Here is a 26,606-nt window from a genome sequence, read left to right on the forward strand (position 1 = left end):
AAAGAACACTAGTCCCTGTAAGCTGATTTACTTTTCATTTTCTGCCCAGGTATTCCTCACTGTGTAATTATAGTCTGTCCCCGTCTTAGCATGTTATTAGTCTGGGTTAGTGATGCTGCTTCAGAATTCCTCAGAAGGAGGAAAATAGTGTGAAAGATTCATGAGATTACAGAGAGACAATTTTACAAAATTATTCCTGCCTTCTCCTTCTAGGTTTTGATCTGATTTTTGCAAAGTTCAATGCTGTTAGAAACTGCATGACCACTTTTATTACAAGGCAAGCTATGCAACATCAAAGAAGTAAAATCTTCAGTCCCACTGAACTACACAAGCTGAGGATAATTGCAGTTTTAGTGGCCAAGACTTGAAAATGTGAGTAAATACCTCCATACACATCACAAGAAGCTAAAACCGTAACAACATATCCAAAAAATGCCAGTTTCTGCAATACAAAGACATCACTGATTATGAAGATGAGAGGTCAAATGACTCAAAACTGAGATTCTTGACTCATCTGCAGTATCATACAATTTTAACAATGTACGTCTTTCAAAAATTAGTCTGCAAAGAACATTTGTAAAAGTCACATTTTATTTTAAATAAATATAAATATATTTGCTATTTACTGCACATGGGAGAGTTAAAAATCATTTAAAGACTATTGTAAGATTTTTCCCAGTTCCTTCCTAAAAGTCTGCTATGAAGATAAACAGCACATTTCTCTTGAGAGGTGTAAAACCAACAGACAAGTTTTCCCTGATATACCTTCATTTTGCTTTACAAGAAGGGGAGTAACTTTTTTATTGTTAATGTAGGTTAAGAATCTTCACTGTAGGAAGTATATCCCAGGAGAGCACCCTGGTTTAGTGGAAGGTGTCCCTGCCCATGGCAGGGGAGTTGGACCTACATGATCTTTAAAAGTTCTCTCCCAACCCAGGTCATTCTGTGATTCTGTGATTTTATGATCACAGATGATTTTATAGCAACAAACCTATTGGCTAAGGCAACATCAATTCCTGAAGATTCATTGGCGGTTTTTGGATACGATATAGCAGATATCTGGATCTGTATTGCCTATTCAGGAAATATTTTGAATTATGAATTCATATCATTACTCTGTTTGGAAAATGTGTCAGAAGAATTCAAGATCAGAATAATACTCAAAACAGGGTCATTTCATAATTATACTCATTTTATGGACATCTGATTACAAATCATGCAGTCTAGTTCCCAAGTATTGCTCTAGACTCTTGTAGCTGTGTCCCTTTAACAAATATTGTGATCATTTCTGTTACAAATGACTTGCAGTTACACAGGGTATAGCTGAGAACAAATTTGAAGAAATAACGACTCTGGGAGAGTTAAAACTACATTTAAATGTTGCCAGCTAAAGCTACTCACCTCTACATCACATCTAAAGATAAGACATTTCAAAAGAAAAGTGTAATTAACAAGACATATAAATAATTTAGGAGCCTGAAGACAACAGATGCTGCTCAGACACTGTTTCAATAGATCTGCACACTGAAAACACATCACTGAAGTCTTCAGCAGCAAAAGAACACGATCTGCAGAGCTGCTCTCAGGCACCAGGAGCTTGCAGCTGTCCACAGCTAGGGTCTGGGCCAAAGGGTCCCAGGTACCAGTCACTAGTTTAATGAGCTCTGTGCCCCTTACTCGTGCCAGAAGGCAATGCATTCCTGTCAGCAAGCTAAATTATCAATGAGGATATAGAATAGAGAGTGGGAAGTGCAATATCACCCTCTTTGCGCCTAAAAAACAAAGAGAGAAATGGTTTCAAGTCCCTAATGAAAAATCGAAGTTTTACAGTAGGTCTGAGCTTCTGCCACACTGTTAAAATAAAAAGATAATGCATTGTGGAAAGGCATTTAGCAAATTCTTGATTTTTACTGGAGTCATTTGCATCTTTGATAAGCCTGAATCAAAGGATGAGAATGAGACCTTGGCATGTTTGACTAGGAAGAAAAGCTTGAGTAAATCATAAGAAAAGAAATTACTGTTTTCCCTATATTTCAAAGGTTACTCACTGTCAATTAATGTAGTTTCAGTTTAACAGTAGGTTTTTTTGTTAATTAAAGTCTTTTCTTCTTCAATGTCTCTATGGAGCGTTAAAAGCGCTCTCTCTCCAGCAGAGGCTTGAAATCAGCAGAAAATAATGATTGCTCCTTGCTCACAAAGAGCAGATTCATTTTTAAGAAAGACAGGCTGGTCCTGAGAGCACCCTAATAGCTATCACTGACCACTTCATTTGTAAAAAAATGATTCCATTTTTTTTAATAATTGCTTGTTAAATGTAGCTTTGATTAGCTTATACTTATCCCTTACCTTGCAACACAAAGGCAAAGTATTCATGTAAAAATCAGCTGTCAAGAACTCCTGTATAGAATATTCTGTAAAAGAGGTTATCATCCAGCAAAGCTAAAGTTTATCTTGCTCGATTTTATTTCCATTTATTGTGTTGAAGTATGGGAAGTACCTTTTTGCTTTCTGTCATATGTACTTGCCCAGTTATCATTTTATTTAGACAGAGAGTTCAATTTTTCCTCAGTTTAGATGCTGAGCTGTCTAACAAAGATGGTTTCACCAATCCCATCATTTTTAATGATGGCTGCCCTGTCTGAAGCCTTTCCCTAACAAAAGATCTACTCCATATTCATTTAAGTCTATAGAATCACCTCAGTTTATTATATTGAGCATCAGATCAAAGTGCTATAAATTATTTATTATTTCAGTTGTTGGTTTTTTTGAGTCCTTGGCCTGATTATTAATTCTCAGTATATGTACAAGCTGTGCAGGAACATGTTTTCCTATAGAGAGAATGTTTCTAAAACAGCCTGAAGGCTCATACATTTTTTCCATAAAGCAGTATTTGAGTATTAACTTAAACAGGAGTCCCCACCTTGATTTTCAGAGAATTAAGGCCTGAATGTCACTTTTGCTGTGCCCCAGATTATAACTCTGCAAACCCTCACCTCCCTGGAGAAACATCCATTACCAACATGTGAAGATTTTTCCATTCAGTTTTCCTTGTAATATATCTGTTTAAACACCTGTTTCTGGAGCTTCTCTGAAGTAACTGGATCTGAAATTTACTATAATCTAAATTCTTTGGTGATTCAAAAACTCAGCATACCTCAGCAAAAGAGCTGTTCAGGAAGGATTTTAGAAGTCTTACTTTGTCAACTCTGAAAATGCACAAGAAGAATGTAGCAGTGCAGCAGTGCCCTTTTAAACAATTACAAAATCTCTGGAAAATAAAAGAATTTTTCATCTGATTTCAAGTTCTTAGATTTGGTCCTCTCAAGTTGAGTATTCAACAGCAGGTACTGTTTCTACCTGAGAAAAATGCCTCTTGAGATTCTTCATTTTTGTGCAACTCCATTCCTCCAAATGGGTCAGAGGCGCAATTTACACTCAGTGTACACTGAAGAACCACTCAAGAAACATTCAGGAAATGAAATCCACAAAATTTACTCAACCTAAGTCTCTTCATCTAGGACAGCCTTGACATTCCCCAAAGACTCAGATTCTTCAGGTGTTTGCATTTTAACTTAGTACATTTTTTTTTTTTTGGTCAGGATAAAGTCACTTGAAACTGTCTTCCAAAGAACAGTTATGCACAGAGAAAAGCAGGTTAGGACTTAGGAGAACTATGAGAAGTTGCTTCTTGTCAACAGAAACCTTAAGTGTGTTAGTCCTTTTCCTTCTCATGCTTTATTTGGCTTATCTACGTATGAAAAACAGAGGGGTCAATTGAGAATATTGCAAATAAATATATGTAAATGTACCTGGAGTATAAATGGCAGTGAGCACCCCATGTGCTATTCCTTACTGCTGCCATTTAGTTCAGTCTTTCCTCCCTCTGCCTCTTGTTGTTGTTGTTTGTTTGTGTGTTTTTTTGTTTCTGGTTTTGTTTTGGATTTTTTTTGTGGTTTTTTTTTGTTGTTGTTGTTTTATGCAAATTATTAGAAGTGTATGTTCATACAAAAGAAGACCAGTGCTTTTAGAACAATGGTCTGTTTGGTTTCCTCTAAATAATTTAGGCATTTTATCCTTTTAAATACTCACCGTGGTTTAACTTTTTGTTTTACTGTATGATAAATAATCAAGTGCCAAAATCAGAATAAAATAGATGGTATATGCTGCTAGGGACATTTTCCCAGCACTTTGGTAAATAACCCTATTCTCCATTAAATAAATCTGCATATTAATATGAAGGAGAAAAAAAAATTAATGTCATATAACCTCTCAGTGTGGGAGGTCATTAAACTATTCTGTAGCTGAGCTCTTTAATTGCTCTTTTGAACACATGAGGCTCGTTAGTTTATATAAAGGTTAAAAAAAAAGCAGATATTAGAATGTAATTCAATTTATCCATTGACATATTGTTTAAATACCTATTTAATTTCTTTTTCTCCATGGAATTGCTGGCCTTGGTTATGTTCTATGAATAGAGAGGGCTTTCCAGGGCTTTTTGCTGATACAAGGATAACCACTGATTTAGGTATTGGACAAGGATTATCTCTTTCCCTCGAGACAGTAACTGCACAATTGCACCCTTAAGCACTTCCTTCAGGTGAACTTCATATTTTTGTACCCAAACCCAGGAGCAAGATCTTGCATATATGAAATGTAGGACTTGCTCAGTCTTCCCCACCCTCTAAATATCACAAGTGAGAAGTTTGTTTGATATATCAAGGTTAGATAAAGACCTGTCCTTTCCTAAGTAGGAAAAGACTTCTGTACCTGAGCCTAAAACTTTTTGAAAGTATTAAATGGGTTTTGATCACATGAGACATCAAAATTAATTTTCAGTTACTGAATTAACATTTTGCTGTGTTTGTGTATTCTCAAACTGGATAAATTTTAGTCGTACTGCTTCAAAGTACTTATAAAAATCTGAGATTCTTCAACATTTTTGTACAACCCAAACAAAAAAAAAAAAAAGCATTCCAAAAACCACTGAATTTCACATAAAACTGAAACTCAACTCCTATCTGATGTCAATGTAGAAAGGAAAATTCTGTAAAGTTTCTGCTGTGCATTTATCACTGCATGGGAAAAACTCTGGGAACTGAGGGAAGATTAGGGGTAGTTATGCATAAGAATATACAGTAAAACTTCTGGTGCAGCTAAATGCAGAGTGGTGATTACACCTCTGTTCACAGCACAATGAAGTCAACATAAACCTTGCCGCTATCTTCAGCTGGCTTTGGAGGACCATGTTAGCCACAACCTTGTGCACCAGAAAGGAAAAGCAACCAAAAGTTCAGTCAGACTGATCCAGCCACTCACAGAATATCCAGAACAAGTGAGTCACCTTTTCCACTTATTTTTTACCATGGAGTATTATATTGTTGGTTCCTTAGATTATTGTTGAATAAAATTACCCCCAGAATTTGTTTCTTTTTACCTTCCTTTGACAGCCTGTTATCCTCAAGTGGATAATGAGAAGGCAGGTGCACAGCATGTTTTTTACTATTTTGCAATTACTGAATTGATTTTTGTAAAGAGCTGTTTTTGGAGTAACTGCGCATCAGTTTTGAAAAGTACAATATTTAACAGAAATTGGGCTTTAGCTTATTTTTATATATTTCAAGGCACTTGACAGTAGTAATTTCTCTCATAAAGGGACGTTGTTTGCTGTAATCTTCTCCACGAGACTTGCAGCTGTATTGATGTGTTATTAATTGGGATTTGAGACAGGTTCCACCTCCTTTGAGTCTGGCAAAGGCTGTTTGATTTGCAATTCTCTCCTCTGGAGCCTTCTGGAAAGCCATATATTGAAGCTGTTGAACACCTGATCTAATTCCAGGTAGGTTTTCTGCTAAGTAGCTTTATGTGGTGACAAGGGTCAAAAAGAAATGCTGATGTTTTTTCCCAATGCTTCTTTCATTCTAAAGGGCCTCAGCTTTCCCTTTTTTACTCCTGAGGTCTGGCTATGCACTGAATGTTCTGATACAGTTGGCCAGAAAGAGATACAGAAAAAAGTCAGGGAAATCCTTGGGGTGTGTACAATAGCTGCTGGAGAGCAAGATATTCAGAAAATTTCTACTAAAATCTATGTAATTTTTATGATTGACTTTCAAGATGGGGTCTAGAGGAGCAATAGAAACTGAATTCTTAGAAGATCCCTCTTGGCTGACTTTCTTAAGGGATGAGAACCCTTGCAGAGGGGTCTACAAAGGCAGGAGCTCTGGGCAAACATCACTTCTGTGGAATTCAACAAGAGCACATGATAGATTCTGCGTCTGGGACAGGGTAATGCTGGACACAAGGATAACCTTGGGGATCAGAGGCCAAGTAGCAGCCCTGGGAAAGGGAACTTGGGATACTGGTGAAAAAACAGGTCCAGCATGAGCCATCAGTGAGCCCTGGCAGCCAAGAGGACAAACCATGTGCTGTGCTGCATGAAAAACAGTCTGAAAATTTATTTACTCAATCAAATAATGATTTGACAGAAACAGAATTTAAAGAGAAAGAGTGTTTTCAGACACAGGCAGACTTTCCAATACACATCTGATAGGAACCTCTATCTAAAATACGACCCATTTTAATGGTATGGCCAAGGATATTCCTTTCATGGAGGCTGCCACATATAAGAGAGTGACATGATATCATTCTGCTTTTGGAAATCTAGTCACCTGAAGAATTACCCAGCTAGATCTAAACATGTGTTCCTGCTCAATGTCTTTTGACATTTTAATGGAATGCAGCTCATTACAACCACAGCACTGGTCAGGGGCAATTGGAATTGACCTGTAGTGTTCACTAATGGAGCTGCTGGATCCCTGAACACACACAAAGCAACTGTAAAAATTGTTTTCCAATAAATTGCTCTCATCAGACTTATGTCAGTTCTCAGGAATATTAGAGATTTAGTATTAGGCAAAATAAAAAAGAAGAGATGCCCTATATTACAGTGACACAGGAATTGTAATATGACGCAGCATTTGAAACGTAAAGAGAAAATACCTACTTTTTCCAAAATAGAAAAAAAGAAATTGACTATACATATAGAAAAGATATAAACTAGATATCTGTTTAATCCGAATATATGGTGACAGAGAGAAGCACAAGCAAAGGGGTGAGGTAGTGAGAGCCCAGGCACCAGCAGGTGCATGATTTGAGCCCCCTCGCCTCAGTTATACCCAGAGCTGTTTACACATATTGCACCAGACAACTCCACTGCTTGTGGAGGAAAGCAATTTATTCAACTCAATTACTGTAGTCAGCCACTAGATAGCTTAAATTACATATTATCTGTCTCTTATGCAAAGTTCTCACTTCATTTGTCTCTTTGATTGTTTCAGATGCCACTTTGTCTTACAGGAAATAACCTAAAAGGCATCAGACAGCATTTATCAAATTTCACATTTTCTAGGTCTAATGATTTGTAAATTTGACTCCCATTCTAAAAGAAGAAAGTTAATCTCAGGGATAAGACTTTGGCCTGTGACTTAAGGGCTCTCTATTCACCTCTTGGACCTAGTAATGTCTGATTTCATAGTTTTCATTTCAGATTTTCCATAGTATCTAGACGCAGAATATTATCCCAGCTCTTTTAGTTGAAAGCTGTGGTGAAAAAGCTGATGTCAACTGCAAGTTTAGAGAGAAGTACACTTTACAGGGCTATTATGTTTGTGAGAGACTGAATTTGACCCAGAAAAACAGGCATTTTACAAGTAAAGGTATAGCAACACCAAGACATATTGGAATTTATTTATCTAATAAGATATGTAGTTTAAAAATGAACTCTCTTTACTAAAAAATTGCTGCTGATATAGATCTATACAACTTTCTGGAAATTTAGTACGCAGAATTAAGTAGTACTTAGCATAAAGGAAGAAATAAATTCCTTTGCACACCCACTCAGTTGAATTACTTGTTGATTATTTAGATAATTCACCTTTGTAACACGCTATCTTTATTCTTGTGTGAGGGAACGGAGACACACGATTGCGCTCGCTCTCACCACAGAAACGCCAGAATTGCTATTATCCCTAAGTTTTCTGCTCTCTGGAGGAATTAATTGTCTTGAAACCCAAGGGAAGGAAATATCATAGGCTACAAAGTATTTGTTGTCTCGGGATGAATTTTTCATGCCTTGTGGATGGCTGACCGTGATGAATCAAGTGGTGCAGAACAAGAGATCAATCAAGAACAAGCGCCAGCGAGAGCCCGAGGCGCGGCAGACAAAGTGATATCGATGTCAGGAGAGATGTCTGCTCCACAAAGCTCTGACTCATCGCTCACCAAACTCTCTAAATATGGTGATACCATTTTGAAACTGTTGACTTAACTTGCTCCAGTGAAACTATGAATATCAAGTGACTGTCTAGGAAGAATTGTCTGCCTGAATGCAAGCAAAGCAAAGTCTTGTGAGCTGTCAGCTGCCTTCAATCCTGCATTTCTGGAAAACCTAGCTGCTCTAAGATTAAAAATGTTCCTTGCAGAGATGTACTTTGTGATGTTGCTTCTTTCTTAAAAGATCCCTAAAACTACTCACTGTAACACACATTTTGTGAAATATCCACAAAAATCCAGGGTACTTGCTGCAAACAAAATTAAGACTGTCTAAATAACTGATTCCCCTTTTTGCCTATATGTAGAAGCTAAATTGTTTCCCTTGCAAAATATATGAAAAGAAGATTGCAGTAGGACAGCCAGTGCTTACTGCTTGCCTTGCTGAAAATAAAAAATTCATAAATCTAACTTGCTTTAATAAAAGTGGAATGTAACTGGGATCTTTGCCTGTGGGCATGTTGAAGGTTGCTCTGTTAGGGAACTCTAAAGTTAAATTCATCAGTCTGCAGGAGCTAAAAGAAACTAGCTCTTTAGGCTAGGGACTGAAAAATCTCACATTTTAATGGATTAAGGTCCAAGGAAGATACACATCACACTGATGAGTACACTATATATTTTCTATTTAAACAAGGCCATTCTTTTCACCACAGCTATGGATGGCTTTAATAGAGGAAAGATATGTTAAAAAATAATGAGTTATTCTGTCAGATACCCCCTATCTAAGTAAGAGGAAACACTGTTAAACTTTACATAATAGGAACTGCTCCTGAATGCTACAATTCATCATTTTCAAAAACTCTTGGCATCAATTACATCAATCATCCTTGCCCAGAGCTGAATTATGGTTATTCCCACCTACCCTTTAACAGTTTTACATCCCAGTTGCTCACTAATCCAGGTTTGACTCAAGCAATAGAGAGCATTGAGTGTCTAATACTGCCCTCCTCAATCCATGAATTTCAGAGAGCCCAGACATCTGGATTCAGAATATTATCTGGATTATCTGGATTGAATGCTTCTTCCTGGTAAATCCCACATCTGCCTGAGTCTTGAACTCCTAAAGAGATGTGCCACATTTAAGTCCTTCATAGTTTGAAATAAACTATTATTTTGTCTCCTGGAGTTTCTGTTTGGGAGCAAATCTCAGGGAAGTGGAACAAAGCTGGACCCTGCCCAAAACATGGAAAAGAAGGAGCTGGTTGTGCCTCCACATCTGATCAACAGTCCAGCAGTTTCAGCAACTAAGCGTTATAGAATCATAGAAAAGTTTGGGTTGGAAGAGACCTTGAAGTTCCAGCTCCTGTCGTGGGCAGGGACAGTTTCCACTATCCCAGGTTGGTCCCAGACCCATCCAGCCTGGTCTTGGACACTTCCAGTGATGGAGCAACCACAGCTGATCTGTGCCAGGGCATCACCACCCTCCCAGCCAGGAACATCTGCCTAACATCTAAACCTGTGTACTGTCTGCAAAGCTCTGTTTGAAGAGATGCATGCTGATTTTACAGACTGTTTAATTTACCACAGAGTATTGTAGATTCTCTTACCTTGAGCCACTATGCCTAATTGTATCACCTTTACAGAATTTATCTCGTGTTTAGGGTTATCTCTTAGTTTGATTATTGAGGTGGCATTGCTGGATAGAGTTCAAGGAACTTGTCACCTGGTACCAGTTATGGAGCTATGCTGCGCATAATGGCAGCTTGTGGCTGAAACATCTGCAAAGATGGAACACCTAACAGCTTAAACAGGTATTTTGCATTTGAAGTTAAGAGAGTTTATTGCATAAAAAAGAGAGCAAACACCTCTGGTGATGAGAAACAGGAGCAGACGAGAAACAGACATTAGATCACAAAACAGGACAAAACAGGACAAAATATATAAATCACAGAAAAGGTAAAGATTCTGTCTTTCAATACAAGCTTTGCCATCAGATAACCAGAGCAGAGTGGCCCTGAGCTGCAGTGTCAGGACACTGGGAAGCTTAGACCAGAAACGTATTTACATTTACTCATTAATTATCTTTGCCATGGCTTTCTCAATTCAACCAGCATATGCACCACCAGCTGCAATACCAGTGATTTAATTGCTACACATGATGTAACTTAAATTTCTTTTTATTTATAAGTAAATGATGAGCTTATTAATCAGGCACAATTATGAATTGAAAAACTGAAAATTAAAATCTAAGCAAAGATTTATGGCTGTCTAGGGACTGTTAGACAGGACTTCACTTGAACCTTCCACATATTTTTAATGTCCAAAAATTAACAAATACATATGCATTTTTCAAAAATAAGTATGGCCCAACACAGAAATATACACCCACAAACCACAGTTTTAAGCACTATATTAGATCAGATGAAATTGGGAAGAAAATAAGGAGGGGTTATTTTTATACATAATTTTTGCGTCATTTTTGTCTATTAAATTATTTTAATTGAAAGAGGGACAAAACCTCATCTGTCTTTAATAGCTATCAGTATTGTCCATTGCATTCTTCAGTAGTGACTACTGCAGTTCTGAATCACCCTTCCCTGCCGCTGAGCTGATCTAAGAATTTGCCAAAAATGCTGACAAGGCCAAGAAATGACCAAGCCTTGAAAAAAAAAAACCCAGAAAACAACAACAACAACAAAAAAACCACCTACTTGGACAATGAGTTCTTCATCCAGTGCCACAGAGATGATGAGAACAACCAGCATTGCTGTAGAGGGATCCGTCCCTTCACGGCACCAGCTCTGCACGGGGAATGCTGCTGGCCCATTCCACTGGCCCCACTGCTTCATGTCTGGCTCCTGCACATGATTGATGCTGGCCCAGACCTCCTCAGATGTTACAGAACAGCTGAATTGAACATTCCTGAGCTTCAAAAGTAGCCTGGCCTCTCAGACTGACCTGGAAATATGGTGCTCTATGGAGGAGCTGAAATTAAAGGCCTGCTGCGGAGGATGACTGCAATACTGGTCACTATGGGCTTTGAGAGATTCCTTCCAGGAACAGAATCTAACAGATTTAAGTTTCCTTGGAATTATAGGTACTTTAGAAATGGTAAAAAAATGTTGGTGTTGCTGACCCACCACTTGGCAATGATGATTTAATTGTGCTCAAATGTGCTAACCTCATTTCAGCTGCAGAAAAAGTGGTGTGCCATAAACTTCCTCCTGTGTGGAAAAAAATTCAAGCACTAATGTAAATACCTCATCACCTGACCATATGACTCAGCTGGATTCAGTGGTGGTGTTCCCCAGAAACACAGCTGGAATATTTCAGATGGCCTTCAAGAAAACCATGCACATGTAAGGTGCACAGCACAAATACCTCCATGCCAACAGCAGTCAGTTTCAAACTATCATGTTTCTACAAAAAAAAAAAAAAAAAAGTGAGGGGAAAAAAAAAGAAACCAGTCAGGTTATAAATAAGGAGGGAAAAGAAGGAAAATAATGCTTCCCACAGGATTTGTGACCTCCAACTTTTCAACAAAATAGAAGAGCAAGTCAGTACTAATACATAATTAGTAATGATGTTATAGAGACAAACTACAAAAAAGTGCCACATTTCCTTCACTCCTTTTCATGCTATAACTTTCGGTACTGGAGATCAGGCTGAGGTGAAGTTAATTTTCTTCACAGCAGCCTGTATGGTGTGAAGCAAAATGACAGATTTTGGTTCTGTGACTTAAGCAGTGTAGATAATTCACCAATGTCATTGATGAGCTGTTCTGCACCACATCAAGGCTTTTCCTTTTCCTCCCTGTGCCTCCAGCAGTAGTCAAGAACCTGTGGGGACACACAGCTGACACAGCTGATCTGAACTGATTAGAGAGATATTCATATCAAATGACATTGTACTCAGAAATAAAAGCTCAAGGAACGCAGGAAGAAGCAGAATCATTCATGGTTATTGCATGTTTATTCCTGAGCAGCCATTATGTGAGCCAAGGCCTTGCTTTTCAGAAATTGGCTAAAAATCTGCCTGCAGTGAGAATTAGTAAATAAATTCTTAAATTCGCTTGTATTCACAGCTTTTGCTTCAGCTGTTAAACTGTTATATCAAGCCACAAGCCCTTCCTTCCTTCCTTCCTTCCTTCCTTCCTTCCTTCCTTCCTTCCTTCCTTCCTTCCTTCCTTCCTTCCTTCCTTCCTTCCTTCCTTCCTTCCTTCCTTCCTTCCTTCCTTCCTTCCTTCCTTCCTTCCTTCCTTCCTTCCTTCCTTCCTTCCTTCCTTCCTTCCTTCCTTCCTTCCTTCCTTCCTTCCTTCCTTCCTTCCTTCCTTCCTCCATTCCCCTCTTCCTGTTTCTTTCTTTCCCGTAGGACTGGGAAGTAAGGAAGTAGCTGAATTAATCCTCCATTACTGCTTTTGGATGTTGGTTGTAATCAACCCACTGTAATTTCTTAACCAAAAGCTTAGGTTTTAAACTTCAGAAGCTGTCCTGTAGCCCAGAAATATTAATCCTGTTAGCTGTTCTCTTCCATAATGTATCAAACACAAAACACTCCTGAGGCTCATTGCTTTTTCAGTGCTCTTATAAACTGTGTTCTAATATTAGCTGGACACAACACTCTCTGATGCTTCTCTCCAATCCTACAGAAATTACAAGGGCAATTCCTTCATCTTTCCCTCTCTCTGCCCCATCCCACTTAACCACGCACTCCTTTAACCACTTTAATTCAGAGATTTCAGTGGGTAGGGCAGAAAATAGGGGTCAAGGCATTCTATGGTAATTTCAAAGAGAGAGTCAGGAACAAACACTGTTTTTTTTTTTCTTCAGCTGCACAATATTTCCCTGTTTCCCTCCCCTCCCCACCTACTCTGGCATGAGTGACTTCCCCATTAAGATGCATTCATTTGGCTGGAACTCTCAGTGTACAAAAAAAAGAGTTGTATTCTTTCTGCTCTGCTGCTAAGGTCAAGCTGCCAGTTTTCTTTGTGATGTGTGAGGCAGCACAGAACACAAATCGCATTTCCACTCTCTTCAGGTCTTCTTTTAAATGCCACAATACTGACAGTAACCACTGAGCTGAACAGATATGACACACAAGACACTGACAGAACAAATAAGGCCCATCCTATCTTGGTTTTCCACTAAGTAAACAAACGTATTTGGTTGTCAGTTTAGCTAGAGAGGGTTCTGAAGAGAGGTAACTTTTAAACACTGTGCCATTGTGAGAAATTCATCATATGTTAAACATCCTGAGATTAATACAAATACAGAAATAAACTAGACATATAAATAAAATAATATGAAATAGGAACAGAAAAACCCTTTCACAATAGATTGCAAATCTAAGCCCTTCCACATGGGCATTTTCCTAGTAAAATATTTTATTGGTAAGAAATACAATTACAGTAACTTTATGGAGAAAAAAAAAATTTTGAATGATAGCATGGGCTCTACAACATTGACTAACACAAACAGGTGATATTTTACATTTCCTACTTCTCTCATAAATTCTGTAATATACTTAAAGGGAAACCCTGCAAGAAGAAAAAAGATAAAAGTGGGTGGAAGGAATTAGTACTCAAAGGCAAGTAATTCTATCACCAATATCTTAATGATTTTTTAGCAGCTTGTTATACCCTACACATGAAAAGAATTATTCATGGTGTTTGTCTATGGCATTGAACTTTGACTGTGAGCCAGGGAATTATTTGATTCCCTCAGAAACTTCCATCACAGTACAAACTGGTATTGTGTCTACCTAGGTAATTTCCTGAGCAATCATGTCTACTACAGCGTATCTCATCTGTTCCCAATCCACATCCTGCTTTTTGTTGTGATTAAATTTATATCAGTGGTGCTAAAGATATTCCAGAGTGTTCCAACCCAGTAAAGTACTCACTGTCTATGATTTTTACTAACATTATTTGAGATGCTTAGGGTCAGAAAGGGGACAATTAACAATTTACTGGAATAAAAATTTTAATTTTTCCACATTTTTTCTACTTACAGCCAATCAGAAATGCATCTTATTCACAGGCTTGAAACTGTATTTGAATTACACCACCCTAAATTATCCCTGCACACAAAATTGGTTTTAAGTATTGCTAAAAACTCATTATGCTAAAACTCATCCAGTATGTACAGTGATGCTTTAGAAACATAAAACAGAGCTTTGAAAACCAATTTGATCCATTAGGTAAATGAAAATAAAGAAAATAAACCTCCAATCACCAAGTAATCCTATTCTTTAAATATGCTGTCACTGTCAATCAGCCCAAGTTTTTATCTCACTGGGTTTTGCACAGCTTTCTATAAATTCTTTGAATAACACATTGGCACTAACAACTATTTTCCTTAAAGAGTAAAAATGCATGTTACTTTACAGTAAATAAACCTTTCATGAGCATGTTTCAGGGATATGTGTATTTAAATCTGTTTATAGTCACTGGCATTTTGTTTAGATTTTTCCTCCTACTGCCACTTGTTCAAAATTTATTATAGCGAAGTAGCTGTTTGTTTATATTGTTATGAGCAGTGAAAGCTGGGGAGTGAGAGCAAAGGTAAGAGCTGGGCCACAAAGGATAAATGAAAACACGTAGAAACACATATATTTGTTTTGCATCTTGCCATTTCTTTCCTGGATTGAGGGAAAACAGAATTTTATTTCTTAGAACCAAAGGAGATATCCCTCCACCATCACTATGATTCATAATTCTGCTGAAGATTTTTGTGTGAGGATTAATCTAGCTCCTCAAAGAACACAGAAGAGCCTGATAAATGCTGTGCCTCCCACTGATTTCACAGGGTGTTACATACTGCTGAGGCTGGGACCCACAGACTCCTCTCCATTCTGGATGGTTGTCAGAACACCAGACACGAGAAACATCGCTTTGCCTAGCACCCCATAAATTTATACTAATGTTAGATTTACACAGCTTTGTACATGGCTGAGGAGAGAAAAAAAAAGGCCTGTGATCAGAAGACTTAGAATCACAGAATCATAGAAAAATTAAGGTTGGCATAGTGCCCTAAGATCTTCAAGCTCAGCATTGACAGGATCGCCACAAAACCACGTCCCCAACCTCCACATGCACAAGTTCTTTTAACACTTCAAGGAATGGTGAACCCACCATTGCCCTGGACAGCCTTTTCCAATGCCTGAGCATCCTTTCCCTGAAGAAATATTTCCTAGTTTTCAAACTAAATCTCCCCTGGCACAACTTGAGGCCATTTTCTCTTGTCTTATGGCTTGTTACCTGGCAGAAGACATTGATCCATGCCAGTCTACAGCAGAGATGATGCCTCTCCAGCTTCCTACTCCATAGAGCCGCTGAGTGAGAAACATAGGTTAAGAAGTTCACAGAGGCAGGAGAATGATCCCCTAAAATGACCTCTGTGTGAATTTTGGCTACCAGTATGAGCAGCAGGTGTTGGGGTATGACCATGGACTGTTAGCACCTCATAGGATAACTGCAGTGCAAAGGCAGCATCTGAAACCAATGCCCTTTGAAGTACAAATTTTCCTTCTATCCCTTTACTCCCTTATAATTCCTTTACTCATCTGTTTCTACTAGTTTTTTGTTTTCTGAGTCCTTTTCTATGGTTCTATTTTTTTCTATTTTTCTATTCTTAATTGTTGACACCTGTTAACATTTCCCTTTGCGAACAGCTTGGATTGCTTCTTTTATATCATCTCTTTTGACTTTTTTCTAACCCCTTTCTCATCATCAAATATCAGAGGCCAATTCAGAGGCCAGTTGTCATTTTGAGCATGTTACCTGGGGCAAAAAGAAAAAAAAAATAGGAAGCTTATGTGATACACTCCTTGTTATGTAAGGCATTTAATAACTTTTAAGTATCTTGGGAAAGATTTGAAAAATGGGGCTTTTGACTTCCCCTTTTATAGGAACAGACTAGTAAACAGAGTGTGTACTGACAGAGAGATTATGTTGCAAATTCACTTTTTCTTTTTACTCTGGGAAATCCATTCAAACTGTTCTAAGTGGAAGAAAGGCACAAGAACCTGGTTTCGGGAGCTCATGGGTTTCTGGAGCTCATATACTATACATTTTATACTTGTATGAGGTAATAGATGGTTCTTTTGCTCCTCAAATCCCAGGAGAGAAATAATGTGCTCCTAGAGCTTATCTACAAACATATGGAACCCTCATAAAGCCCAGGAACACATCCTTGGGCTGTGCCCAGTGTCAGATACTGCACAGAGCAGAGCTCGGGCATGCTGCATGTGATGAGTGATCAAATGATCATGTCACCAGGCAGCCTAAGATTATTCACTGTGAACAAAATGTCTATTGACTGCTTTTAATCAAATTGAGAACATATTTTTTATTTTAGAAAGCCCAGAAAAAATTAGAGAAGGGGGATTTTTAAAGTCTGACAGGCATTCTGGATGACTTAAGAAGCTGCTGTTTTTGAAACAACTGAGAATTTGAAAACACTTGGGCTTGGTTTTGAACATCCTGAATAAAAATGTAAAATAACAGCACACATTTTGCATGATGCTAAAGAGACTTTTCTATAAAGACATTGCAGATCCTGTTCAACAGAGAAAAGTTCAGTGTAACACAACAAGCTGTCCTGCAGGTAGTCAGCCAGCAAAGTTACTGAACGACTCACATAATCTGGCAGAGCAATCAAGTTAGTGAAGGAATCAAGATTTGGAAGAGAATACGACTTTCAGCTAGGACTCATTTATTCTGGGCATGTGAAAATGGACAAGAATTACAGAATTACATTAGCACTTCAAGGAGATTGCAAGGAAAGAAATTACACAACAGCTCCTTTCATAACTGTAGTCAGTGTAAACTGAAAAAGAACTACGTGCATCAGTCTCTCAGCCGATTACAGCTCTTACTTTGCCAAAGCTTATGAAATTAATTTTTAAAACTTAAAAACATTTGTGAGGTCACCTTTGGGACCCCTGAAATAACTAGTTTAGTTCTAGGGCTTTAATGAAAAGATAAAATACTGATTACATGTGTTTAAAACATAGCTTTTTGGAGACTTTGGCAACAATACACAACTTGGCATGTCCTGAGGCAGTCTGTTATGCACACATTGACACCCTCATCTTTTGTATTTTCCCCACACACCTTGAAAAAAATTTATTTTAGCCAGTGTCTCCACTGCTTAGTGGGCAGGTAATGCTTTAGGAGATTTCTAGGGTCTGAAGAACAGCGAAGAACAGAACAATTCCTCTGAAACTGGGACCCTGCACAACAGTCTGGTAACACCCAATTCCTGTCACTGGAGTTGTGTGAGCATGATGAGACTTCCAGCTCCTAGGAAAGAAAATTAGACAGGCTTACAGGCATAAAAGGAGACTAATTAAAGTCAAAGAACAAATTAAAAGTGGAAAAGGATTACCAGAGGAATGGAAGGGAATAAAATGCAAAGTACAGAGAGAGAAGTGATGAAAGCAGCAACAGAAGAAGAAGAAGAAAAAAAATTTCTTAATTGCGCTTTCAAGAGTGTCCCTAATGGAATTAATCTCATCCAAATTCTAGCAGATAGCACACGCCAAAAATGCTGCAGATGGCTGGGCTCAGCAGCAGGGACAGCTTGGAAGGGAAGCAGTTCCTGTGGCTGCCTCAACAGATTGTTTACAGCAAAGATTCCGACAGTGCCCAGCCATTGTCATGAAACAGTGCTTGTTCCCTTGTTTGAGACTTCAATCTGGGCATTTCAAATGGCAGATTTGTGTGTGGCTGAAACTAAGAGAGTCCTTGATAGTCCAATTCCTGTTGCTGAGGAATAGCTCAGAAAGTTTTTTGTCTCTTTATAGCAAGCATTGTGAATGGGAAAAGCTGAGTAGGGCTCAAGTCACTGAAATCCTCACTCTAAGTGAAGCTCTGCTTTAATGAAACACCATGAAAAGCAGACTCATTAATATAACCTTCTGTGAGTACTAATAACTTAGAATGATAGAATATCCTGGCTTGGAAGGGGCTTACAAGGATCATCAAATCCATCTCTTGGCCCTCAGCAGGGCCATTCCCAGGAATCCCACCCTGTGCCTGAGAGCATTGTTCAAATGTCTCTTGATCTCTGTCAGTTGGGTGCTGTGACCGTTCCCTGGGGAACCTGTTATTGCCCAAACACCCCCTTTAGGGAAGAAATTTGTCCTGATATCCAAACTAAACCTCCCCCAGCTCAGCTTCAGGCCATTCCCTTGGGTCCTTCGCGTAATTGTTCACATAGAGGCGGTGTAGGTGAAGAGCCTGAATCATTCAATTCCATTTCCACCTGTGGAACAGAGAACTGCAGGAGGTGAGCTAGCAAACCTGTATGCCTTCCATCTGCCCCACTACCCAACACACACATGAGGTGGCCCATACTTTCTGGGAGCTATCTCAGCATGCTTCCAGTTCTACTGGAGCCTTTATACTCAGAAGGACACAGTTCGGTTTGAGGCAAAATAAATGATTTTTTTTGTACACAACAAACAAATCCAATCTTCAGGCTAGCCTAAACACCTCTGCTTAGCAGTCTGAACACAAAAAAACTGCTGGATATCTCCATTATTAGTGCCACATCAGCCTAAAGTCCTGATGACTATTAACACATCTCAAAATTTTGAGGATGATGGTAGTCCTTCTCTTGTGTAAGAGAATTTGACAACTCTAAATGTTCTGGTATATTTGCTCTGTAATGTTCAGTCTCTGTAACGTGTTCTGTCTTAATGTAAACCACTTAGACTAGAAAAACTTTCACCAGCCTGTTCCTTTCAAAGACTCTTGCACAATCTGCTCCACCTTACTTTTAAGCAAATCATTAAGGGCATATGCCCTTCTTATTGACCAAAAGAAGTTTGTCTTGAAGACCTCCTGCACCTCTAATAATGCATGTTCTAAATGCAATTTCATCACTTGTTACTCTCCATGAAGCAATTCTGGCTGCCTTCCTCCTCAAATTTTGGAATATATATGTTCTTCTCTTGATATTCATTACTTTTAAATATTGTGAGTTCTCCATCCCCTGTCCCAAAGGGGCAGGGAAATGACCAGCTCGTTTGCCTTATCCAGGTGGATATTTATCATCTGGATATTATGATGGGAGAAGCTGGAATCAGCCCATTCACATCACAGCTGCATCCATTTACATTGAATCTCTGTATACATATGCAAGTTGCACCATAAAGAATCATGAATTACTGTCTATAGCAGCTATTCTAATATAGTCATAGTCGTTTGTCGCCATAAATCAAAATGTGTCACTCCTTTTATCATCTCTGTTGGTTTTCTTTGAACTCTGTCCTATTTATCAGGCATCTTCTAGTGCTGAAGAATCCAGGACTCCAGTCAGATTTCTCAGCACTGAGTTGGTATCTCACATGCAGAAACCCCCCACATTAAATACAGAGGGCATAATTGAATCCTCCACCCCTATAATCACTGAACTATGTGAACTGCCAAAATAATGAAAACATCTTTTAGTCATTTCTCTGAGGCACAAAATTCTATCCACAAGGTCTGCCCATAGGCAAAAGAAATTGATTAATAAATAATGTATTTAATCCTTTTAAGTGGATAACATATACACTAAAGATAAACGAAGAATATCAGAAAGGGTCCAGAATAACTTGAATTCTCAGATTTAATGGTCCCAAATAAGATAACACACATGAAAATGCAGAATTTAGGTCATCATGAGAGATGTGATAGCATAGGTGGCTGCACTGGGGGAAAGGGAAAATAGCTTCAAGTTACTACAGATATTTCTCTGTATGTGACCTCTCTGAACTACACCTGAATAAAAGAATTCATTATTCTCTGAGGAGCAAAAATAACTCCACAGAGGAAACTAGCAGGCAATCTTTCTTCTAATAAGGACACTAACAGAAGAGCATGTCAATTTTTTGGAATTAATACTCAGAAAGTTGATGGGGAAATATTAGGGCTCTATAATTAAGCATACAAGATGCTCAGAGCAGGAAAATAAGGTCCTACAAGTGAAGATTCAGATATTCAGTGTATCGCAGTGAAAGAAGATCAAGGTGTGAACTCATGATTGTCTACAAGTACTGACAGAAAACAGAGAGTTTTTCAAAGTTGTTAACAAAGAGATAAGAGAATATGTTTAAAAGTAGGAATTACACAAAATCAAGCTTGAAGCAAATTCAGTTATCTACCTGTGAAGGAAACTATAACACATGGACAGTTTTGTTATCAAAGACCACAAACCTGCCAGAAGCTCTGCCTTTCTACAATCTCTAGAGGTTAATCTGGTTTATGAGAAAACAGGAAATTACCCATACCTGGGGATGTGACTGTCTGGCATTGGTGGCCCTTTCCTACAAAGCGTTTGTTTGCTTTTTCATGGCAAAAAATACCATGTGCACCACCATTATTTTGCATGAAACACCTGCAATTCTGCATCAGAACTACGCAGGCATGAACACCATGAAGTGACAAAAGGAATTTATATGTCATTTTGAATGGTCACCCTTTCAGAACTGTTACCAAGAAGGAAGTTTGCCTCTAGTAAAAAGATATAAATTCTTTTATGTCCTTCCTTCCTTCCTTTTCTATTTCTTTTTAAATCTGAATAAGTTGAATAATTTCCCTGAAACACCTGAGGAAAGAAGAATCTGGATTACAATTTTTTTGTTTGTTTGTTTGCTTTGCGGACAGAGAACGGTAAGGGAACGACCAATTATTTTCAGATGGCATAAAGATCTGTGTCTTTGTTAATAAATATTTCCATTTTTTTCTCCACTTAAATAAAAATTGTCATTTTTTGCAGCTAGAGGAGAAGAAAGAAAAATCAGAACAGCAAAAACTGCACTTGTGTTGACTTTGAGGGGTAAAAAAGGGACTTAACTCTAATGCACAGCATGCCCAAGCACTTGAAAGGGTATTTTTTTCACCTTGACTCATACTGAGCAGTAACTAAATCCAATGCCTTCATCCTGGTGATTGGCTTGCCTCAGGACATGAGAGAAGGCCAGACCCTTTCCTTTGAATCATTTACCAGGCATTTAGGGAAGAACAGCTGTACCTGAGAATATTCCTGGGGAAAATAAGGAACTGAATCAAAACCAACGCCCTAAAAAAAAAAAAAAAAAAAAAATAAAAGGCTGCTGAGGTGTTTGATCAATGTCTGGAGAGTGCTCTCTGACACCAAGCCCAGTGGTGGGGTAAGAACAGCATCAGCAGGCCCAATTGGTGCTTTTCAAGCTCAGCACTTTTAATACCAGTGGAATCTCTTCCCTTGCCCTTCATCCTTTCAGTGTAACCTGGATCACACATTAATTTATCTCCAGGGAGTTTGCAAAGAGCTGCAGTGGGCCAGCTCTCCAGCAAACACTCCATGGTGCTCTATTTACCGGGGACTCTTGTTATGAGGACATGCTTGAAAATAATAGGCACATAATTTGCTTTATCGAGGCAGAATAAGAGGCAAAACCGGCCCAGAGAAAAAAGGCAGTTGAGCACATAAATGAAAGAAAATTGCAGATTTAATCTAATTCCTCATACTGAAGTTCCCACATCACAGAGAACATAATTGTTTTCACACATTTTGGAAGTTACTGTGTACACATGATCTTGAAATTAATTGGATGAGTCACCTGCATCTGTAGAAACACAGCCTTTATGCCACACTGGAAAAAACAAACAAAACAAAGGAAAAAAAACCAAGGAAATCAATGGATAAGAATGCCTCCTTTAGACAGCCCAGTCTGAGAATACCTTTCCTCACACCATTCCTCCAATATCCTTGAAAGAATCTTTTCTTGATTTCTTCTCCTCCACTTTTTATTGTTCAAGAAAACATTAAAATAATATTTTTTATTCAGCCAAGAAGATGCTCATAAAGGTCGGTTACAGTGCAACCTGATCAATGTTTGGAGATTGCTTAGGTAACAATTTTTCATCAGAGAGAGGTTTTTTATTTTATTCAGTTGCACAGGAACATCAATTTATTCATTTTAGCAGCCATTTTGCAAGCCCTGGGTTAATCATCACTAATGTTTTGCAGAATGTGCTGCAGTTAAGTATTGTTATCAGTGTACCTCGTTTGCTAAATATAAGGCAGCAATGGGATTGAAAGGCTATTTTGTGCACGTTTTTTTATTTGTAACACTGAAAAACAGAGCTAACCCCAGAGGTCTGATGTGCATCAGGCAAGGACCATGAGAGCACCTTGTTTACTGATTTCTAAAGGTATTTGTGGGCAAAATGGGTTTCAGAATCTCCAAGATTCTCAGGGTTTGAGGTCTATGTCAGGTAACTTCATGTAAGTTTGAGCGGCACTGAGGTGGCCTGATATTTGTCATCAGAGCAGAGAAGAACAAATGCCAAATTCACATTCTTAATTGAAATATAACTAAAATTAGAAATACATCATTTTGATATGGACTGTAATTGAATGAGAGTCAATACAAAATTTACTTTATTCACTTCAGTTTAATTTCAATTTAATTATTGGTTCTAGCATATTTTTGGTCTGAACTTGCATCAGCTTGTACTGGGTGTTCTTGATGACGAGCGCAACTTACACAACACAAGAAATCAACATGTTGCTCTGAAAACTGAAAAGAATTCTGCTTTCATAAGTCTTAGAAGGGATAACTCATTCTAGGGAATCTATATTCCATAATTACAGTACAGAAATCAACTCCTATAAAAATTTACAACTAGCTTTGTACATTTTCATTGGACACAAATATTACCTGTTTTTTTTCCAGAGCTGGGTTTTGAGGCAGTGGGTTTTTTTTCCCTCCTATAAAGTAATGTCAGACTTTTTTTTCTTTTTAATTAGCATTTGTTCTCCAGAATTGATTTTGAAATGTGAGAACCCTTAAGTAACAATCCTCAGACCATTTGCAGTTTACACAATATTACTCTGCATGTGATGGGTCTCAGACTGGGATACACATCTTATTTTACCAATTCCTGTAAAATTTACACCACCCTGAACAGGACAAATAAAAGGATGTTGGCTGTCCTCCTGGACTGTCTGCCATCTTTCAGCAGGGAAGTGAAGAGACAAGCCTGACTAATCCAATGCCAAAAGAACAACCATTTTTGGTCTCCTCCTCCTCATTCCACCCCATGCACAAGTGTCACAGGTAGAGAGCAGGGGAGGGGCTGGAACCACAATACCAAAATGCCCAGGGGATGTCTGGAAGTGAACTACATCCAGGGTAAAAAGAAATCTAACATTTTTGCAGCTTCGTTCCTATGGAAAATTCATTCCAAACCTGAATTATTTAATATTTGAATGAATTGAGGGATGAAAAGGCTTTCATCCGAGAGAGGTTTCCCACTCAGTAATTTAACCCTGGCTGTTACTGTTTTTATCATGACTTAAAAGCAAAGAAGGAGGGAGAAGATGGAAAAAAGAAGGCAGAATGTTATCAATATATCAAACCACGTATCGCTGATTTCTCAAAATCAAAATTGGAAGCTGAACTATTTTTTTTTAATCCTTATTCTACTCTGATTTGCTTTTATGGCTAAATTAATAATTTCCTGGACACATTGAATCTAGGTCACTAGGGGAAAGCTCATCCTGTACAATGAAAGTAGTCCTTAAGGCCTTTTTCTGTTTTTAATCCAGTGTAAATTAATCCTGTTTATATAACAGTCAGAATGAATTAATGATTTACAGAATGACATCTATTTTTACTTTTTACCTCTCTCTGAATTCTATCAGTTGGACTATCTTTCAGCAATCTATTGAAATATTTCAGGTCCATTACACATCAGAAGTTCATAGCCAGTAAATGTTGAACTGCTCACCCCCCTTCTTATGAACTCTTAATAATATTCAGTTGCTGGGGTATTTTTTTTTCTCACAGTAGTTTCACCTTCATGATAACAAGAGAAAGTTTTCAATAATCCTATCGAATTACATAAATTTCCACTTAATCCCTTCTTAGTTTCTTTAGAACATACAATTCTACTTGTCAATTACGTCTTTCTCAGTTTTGGAGATGTATCATATCTTGTTCAATCTACAGATATAAAGGCTTTGTTCTCTTCAAATTAACAGCTAACATTTTCTGAACACAGAAATTTGAATTAACTAAATTTGTAATTTCAACTCTTATCTAATAGTAAATGGAAACTTGGAAATTCTTCCGTTTACATATAAAGTTTGGTTGTTATGATTCAGTTATGCTATGAATGTAGTATAGTTTGTAATACTTTGTGGTGAACAAGTTTTCAAAACTGCATTATTCCTACAAACATATGTTTGAGGGTGGGGGAAATTGCTGCCATCTTTTGGATACACTCAGGGAAAAAAAAAAAAGGAAAAAAGAAACTAAAGAATACATAAATAAGGAAAAAACCCCATATTTTATTGAAAGTTCCAGCTGGCACACCCAGGATACCTGCTTTCCTATGGAAAAGATAATCTGAATTTGCAGAAATTTACCCTGAGATTACCAATATGTTGTTCTTTCCCATTTTATATGGTGATTATATAGTAACATCTGTGCAAGAACTATTTGCTTGGTTAAGTAATACTGGTGGGAAATAGCTTTCACTGAAAGATGTGCCACTGAAGTTGAAGCCAAGTACAACAAAAACACAAAGATTATGGATACAGAAAGAAAATTATGTTCACTCACAATTTTTAACTTTTTGCTCCTATACTTCATCTTATTGCTTGAATATAAATAAAACTTGTTTGATATACACAGTTATTACAGTTTAGTGTCACAGCTATTTATCCTGAAAATTCCTTGGAATCTAGCTGGGATATATTATATTATATTATATTATATTATATTATATTATATTATATTATATTATATTATATTATATTATATTATATTATATTATATTATATTATATTATATTGTATTGTATTGTATTGTATTGTATTGTATTGTATTGTATTGTATTGTATTGTATTGTATTGTATTGTATTGTATTGTATTGTATTGTATTGTATTATATTATATTATATTATATTATATTATATTATATTATATTATATTATCCTACTTTTTGCAATTTAATTTCTCTTTCTGTTGTTCTTTTGAATTTCCAGAAGATGTAATCAAATTCTTGTTGTGTGGCCAGCTCAATATACTGACTTCTGAGACAAACTCTGCGTGTTCAGCAAAGTCTTTGTAAGAACAGAGAATGCTGGTTTCAGCGAGAATAAATCAAAGCTGATAATATCTGGGAAAAAGAAAACACTGTCCAGGGAAAATAATGACTCCTCTGAAGAGATATCATTGTCAGACACTAGCATATCTTGCCAGCGGTAGACAGGGATATTAAAATATGCTGCAAATCTGCCTCATAGCCTGGAGTGAGACTGAGGCAGGCATGCTGTACCTGTCCAGAGCAGAGAGGAGACTAAGCTCAGCTGAGCCATGACACTCCGAAAGAAAAAAAAAAAAAAATTAAAAATTAAAAAAATATGTGGGGAAGAAAACGGAGCCACTGCAGGCATCCCCCACACTCTGCACTGTACATCTGACTTTGCAGTTAGTTTGATTTCTGCCTGAGCACAAGGACCCTCAGGCCAACAAGTTACATCCACGCTGTCCAGCAAACCACCAGCCCTCAGCAAGTGGGAGAGTGACAGGGGCACTTGCTGCTGAACTCGCAGCAGCAGCCTGGCTGCTCCCTCCCCACACACAGCACACCCAAGGTCAGCCCTACACAAATAACCAATTAAAACGGCTTGCAGCCTTTCAGTCTGTAACAAATTAAGCTGACTCATTGCCCCAGCCACAAACTATAGTCTTTTATCCAAGCCATGTGCAAGAGAAAGAGGAACGAAACCCCTCATTAAACGATGTCCTCCTCCGGTGAACTTTACGCTCCCAATTCACCCCTTCTCTCCCAAAATATTGTTGCTGAAACTTACCGCTTTTGCCAACTCCCCCTGCTCCCAGCATCACCACCTTGTACTCTCTGGAGCCTGCTGAAGAACTGCTCGAGGAGCTGATCATTGCATTTTCTAGCTCCATCTTGCACGAGGCAGCAGAAGGAACTGAAACAGAAGAAAAAGCAACTGGCAGGTGTTTTCTCTGGTCTTAAACAACTATAAAAGCTGTGTTAGGGAAAAAAAAAAAAAAAAAGAAGGGCAGAAAAGGAGGGTATAATGCAAGAGCCATGATTTAACAGCCTCACACACTGCTGTGCCTGTGTTAGCTGGAGAAGGTCTCATAGCAACCACTTTAACAGCTTCCAATAAAAATCTCTCTCTGCCCCCTCCCAGCTCTGTATCGTTCTCTGTTTCTCTTCCTGGACAGCAGCAGTTTTGTGAGGCTTCAGAGGTCTGGTACCTCTGGGGCTGCAGCGTCATTGAACAAATGGATCAGATACTTCAGCAAAATGAAATGGA

The 26,606-nt window shown here is 38.0% G+C and overlaps 1 protein-coding gene across 1 annotated transcript in view; it reads right to left on the reverse strand.

The window, feature by feature from the left end:
- The window catches only part of RIT2 (Ras like without CAAX 2), a 177,317-nt gene extending 150,914 nt beyond the window's left edge, over nt 1-26,403 (reverse strand). The window contains exons 1-2 of the mRNA XM_030968811.1: nt 26,393-26,403; nt 26,127-26,252 (exon numbers count right to left, since the gene is read on the reverse strand). Coding sequence (XP_030824671.1) covers nt 26,127-26,229 — 103 coding nt within the window. The 5' untranslated portion in view covers nt 26,230-26,252; nt 26,393-26,403. The remainder of the gene's footprint in view (nt 1-26,126; nt 26,253-26,392) is intronic.
- Between the last annotated feature and the right edge of the window lie 203 nt (nt 26,404-26,606).

The sequence above is a fragment of the Camarhynchus parvulus genome, chromosome Z (genome assembly GCF_901933205.1).
Source record: "Camarhynchus parvulus chromosome Z, STF_HiC, whole genome shotgun sequence".
Classification (NCBI taxonomy): Eukaryota; Metazoa; Chordata; class Aves; order Passeriformes; family Thraupidae; genus Camarhynchus; species Camarhynchus parvulus.